Genomic DNA, 3,883 nt, shown 5'->3' on the forward strand with positions numbered 1-3,883 from the left:
GTTCCAGTCCCCCCAGTCCCCTCCAGTCCCCTCCAGTCCCTCCAGTCAGTCCAGTCAGTCCAGTCAGTCCAGTCAGTCCAGTCAGTCCAGTCAGTCCAGTCAGTCCAGTCAGTCCAGTCAGTCCAGTCAGTCCAGTCAGTCCAGTCAGTCCAGTCAGTCCAGTCCCTCCAGTTCCAGTCCCCCCAGTCCATCCATCTATCCATCCATCCATCTATTCACCCCTTTATTCACTCACTTGTACCTACCCCAGTCTATGCGATCCAGTAACAGCACCTTCCTTCTTCTCTTATGCACTAGTATTATATACTTAGACGGCGATCACTAAACCCCCGTGCAAATCGCAGGCACACCATTGAATGCCGCACATTTAATGGACTCGCGTTCTATAACCCGCTCAACTTGAATTGGCGTGTATTTTGTAGACCTGGCGATCCGCGTTGTGGTCTTGGGCCCCTCGCTGGATGCCTCACAACGCCTGCGAACGGTGTCAAAATTCTCTGCTCGAGAGTTGTGCCAGATCACACGTCTGCACACCACCTCTCCGATTCTATCTGTATGAACTTGGAGTACCTTATATCTACCGCTCTCCCACTTCTTAGCCCTCGTACTGGTTCCGAACTCCTGACTACATGACTAATGTGTCATTTGCTGCACCGAACGTCTTGTGTCCTGCCACTAGTGGCAGTCGATGCTAGCCTTGGACCAATGTACCTTCTACTTATCTCCTCTCCTTTTTTTTCTTCGTTATTTTTTTTATCCTTGTCCCGGTCGATTGTGATTAATCATCCTATTTTCCCTTTCACTCTGACATGAGCATTTGTTGAGTTGAGTCAGCTGCCGACCTTATTTGAACCTCACCCCAGAGGACAGACGGTCTGTGAGTTTTCTGATTCTTACACACACTGTGTAGAACCCTATGCCTTTCTGAGGATCTGAGGGTAGATGGTTTCTTTCTTGATCTTGCACACCCAGGCTTCTAGGGCTGGAAATTCACCAGATAAAGATAATGTCCGATGAAGCGCTATGAATGGGTTTTCCCTTTCCAAATTGACCGTGGGCTATCTTCTCAGACGAGGAATAAGCCATCTTGTCTTACATTTTTCACGATTAAGGCAGACTGCGGGACTTGGATGGTAGAACTCACGATCTTTAATGCTCCCCCGACAGATGGGATACCGGTGAACGCCTATCCCCGTCTTCGTGCCCGGTTGATCTTCCGTTTTCTATATGCCACAATTAGCGTTGCTGTTTCTCACTACCATAAGTAGACAGTTCATTTCTCGTCCTTTATCAAGCAGTCGTTGACCAAGTCGCGACAACCGCGAAGCTGGGAATGCAGAGTATTAGATTACTGGAAACTATGGGGATTGACATTGGGCTTGCTTACAGACTAGTTCCTGAGGAGGCAGGTGAGCCCAGCGCGCTATGCTGACCGAAAAGCTAAGCGAAGTGAAAATGATAAGAGCAACCGGCGCTTTTCCATGTTCAATTCGTCGTACTAATGGAATTCTCTGAGAAAAGAATGCATTGCATCCAACAACGCACACCTGTGTTTTTCTGTATACATCTCGGCATAGGATGCCTCCCTGGTAGATCTGGGGTGGCTTTGCGAAAATGATTCTTTTTTACGTTTAGAGTAAAGGATTTTGTCTCGATGGTTTTCTGTGATGTTGATAGTTTGTTGCTTGGCTCTATGCCATGGATGCTGAACCTGCGCCGGCTTGATAGGAGCAACTGTTATGTTGCGGATATACAAGGTGGCTGGAGAGTCAGTTGATTTTCTTGATAACAATGCAATCCCTCGTTTTGTAATTCTAACACATGTGTCGGGCTTAGCTCAATGGAAGCAGAGCGGGAGAAGGCGCTTGGCACATATAGCCTTTCGCGGCTCTCTGGCTGCTACTGGCTTCGGCTTTCGCGTATGCTTTGGAATGAGCCTATAATAGACAGAAGACATTCAATGGAGCTGTTAAATAGATAGCTGGCTTACAGTATTCAGTCCAGAGGTTCCGATGGAGCGGTGCGAGCTGGAGTGTATAAGTAGCTGAGGTATCTGCTTCAGACTTCTGGCGAGCCAAAGGCAACATTGTATTAAGATGCCATTACTGGATTGTCTTTGAAGAAAACCTGGCAAGCGCATAATCTTTCCGGGAAAGAGATCTTGTTGTGGATGCGGCGAATGTAGCACAGACTTCGTCAATCTGCCAACCAGAGGCAGGAAGCTTATCAGGACAGAGTTTTATTCTTTCAGAATATTGAATGTTAAATGTGTACTCATTGGGTATGGCGAGATGATATTAATGACCAGATTTTAAGGGTGGCTGCATTGTATTGCGCGGCATATTGCATTTGCTGCCAATCAGAGGCTTGTTTTGACCTTTCGACTGCGGCTCAACGTCAAGACCCCTATACTGCCGACATCACCGCGCTGGATTCGCGACTTCAGTGGCAGTTGACTTCGCCCTCGAGAGGCTTAACGTTCGTTCCGCTGACGTTATCGTCAGCTAAGCTTTTGTCTTTTGTCGACGGGTCGTTCGCGAACAATTCTGATATGACTTCGCAACTAGGATTCATTATCTTAGCGAACGAACGCGTTCAGAACGATAACGACAACTTCGAGATCACCGGAAACGTCGTTCATTACAGTTCGACGAAGAGCGAACGCCTCACCCGCAGCGTACTAGCCTCCGAGGTTTACGGCATGGCCGCTGGCGTCGATATGGCCTACGCGATCGCCACCACACTTAAAGTCATCACGACCAGATTGGGGATTTCAACCATCCCAACGATCGTCTGTACTGACTCCTATTTGTTGTACGAGTGCCTTGTGAAACTCGGCACCACCAACGAGAAGAGATTGATGATCGATATTATGGCTCTACGCCAGTCGTACGAACGCCGAGAACCCATAGAAATCTGATGGATCAACGGTGACGATAACCCTGCCGACGCATTTACAAATGCCAAGCCAAACCCATCTTTAGAAAGCTTCGTTACCGCGGATACGCTAAAGATCCGGATGGAAGGATAGGCCACCCGATCCCTAGGCTGTTCGCGCCCCCGGGCTTTATTACGCTAATATTAGATCTTCAATCCCATTTTATCAGGAGGACTACGAACTTGTAGGGACGCGAGGCGAACAGAATTGTAGGTTATCAAAATAAGGCTACGAGATGATACGCTGCAACAGGATTACAGAAAGGCTTCAGGCTCATATATTAAATCAACCCGAAAGAGAACGACACTTTCCAAGTCCTGTTATAATTGTTAACCTCTAAAGAAGTTGACCGTAGCCGATTGCTCCTGAGGCGTTCAATCGAAAGGCACCACTTACCGGCGAGAAACGAACTTAGAGCTTGCCGACGGCGTGAATAACACCAACAGTGATGCCTGCCACGACACACATACAGACCAAGCCGCCGATGGTTCGCTTGAGCCTTGCTTTATTCCAGTACTTCTCTTCATAACCCTCTCCTCTTCGCCTCTTGGCCTCGAGATCCATCTGGTGGGCGGATGAGTGGGTATGACCGGACCGCGGCATTCTGTCTCGAAGGGATATTGACAGTGACCTCGAGAATCCACTGGCTATGGAAACAAAATCGTAATTAGCAGAGAATCACAAACGGTGAAGATTAGATGTGAAGGCGAAGACTGACTGAGTAACTTTGTGTGGACTTTGCTTCAAGTTGTCCCAAATCTAAATGAGGTTCGATTGAGATGCACCCTGTTCAGTGCCTTGACGGCGACTTGTCTTATATGGTGAGGGGCTGGATGAGGTATGTTCCTTCACTGAAAAGACGGTAAATCGTTGATATGTTTGGGCTTTTTGTGTGCTCTGTTGGTATTACACGCCGAGCCAGGTATAACGTCATTATAGGTTACT

At 47.9% G+C, this 3,883-nt stretch overlaps 1 protein-coding gene across 1 annotated transcript; it reads left to right on the forward strand.

The window, feature by feature from the left end:
• Positions 1–2,551: 2,551 nt before the first annotated feature.
• CkaCkLH20_04972 (uncharacterized protein) lies at positions 2,552–2,920 on the forward strand (the record flags this gene model as incomplete). Its single annotated transcript, XM_038887691.1, has 1 exon — positions 2,552–2,920. The coding sequence occupies one exon, from the start codon at positions 2,552–2,554 to the stop codon at positions 2,918–2,920; it is 369 nt and encodes a 122-aa protein (XP_038746733.1).
• Positions 2,921–3,883: the final 963 nt, after the last annotated feature.

The sequence above is a fragment of the Colletotrichum karsti genome, assembly GCF_011947395.1.
Source record: "Colletotrichum karsti strain CkLH20 chromosome Unknown Scaffold14, whole genome shotgun sequence".
NCBI classification, from domain to species: Eukaryota; Fungi; Ascomycota; class Sordariomycetes; order Glomerellales; family Glomerellaceae; genus Colletotrichum; species Colletotrichum karsti.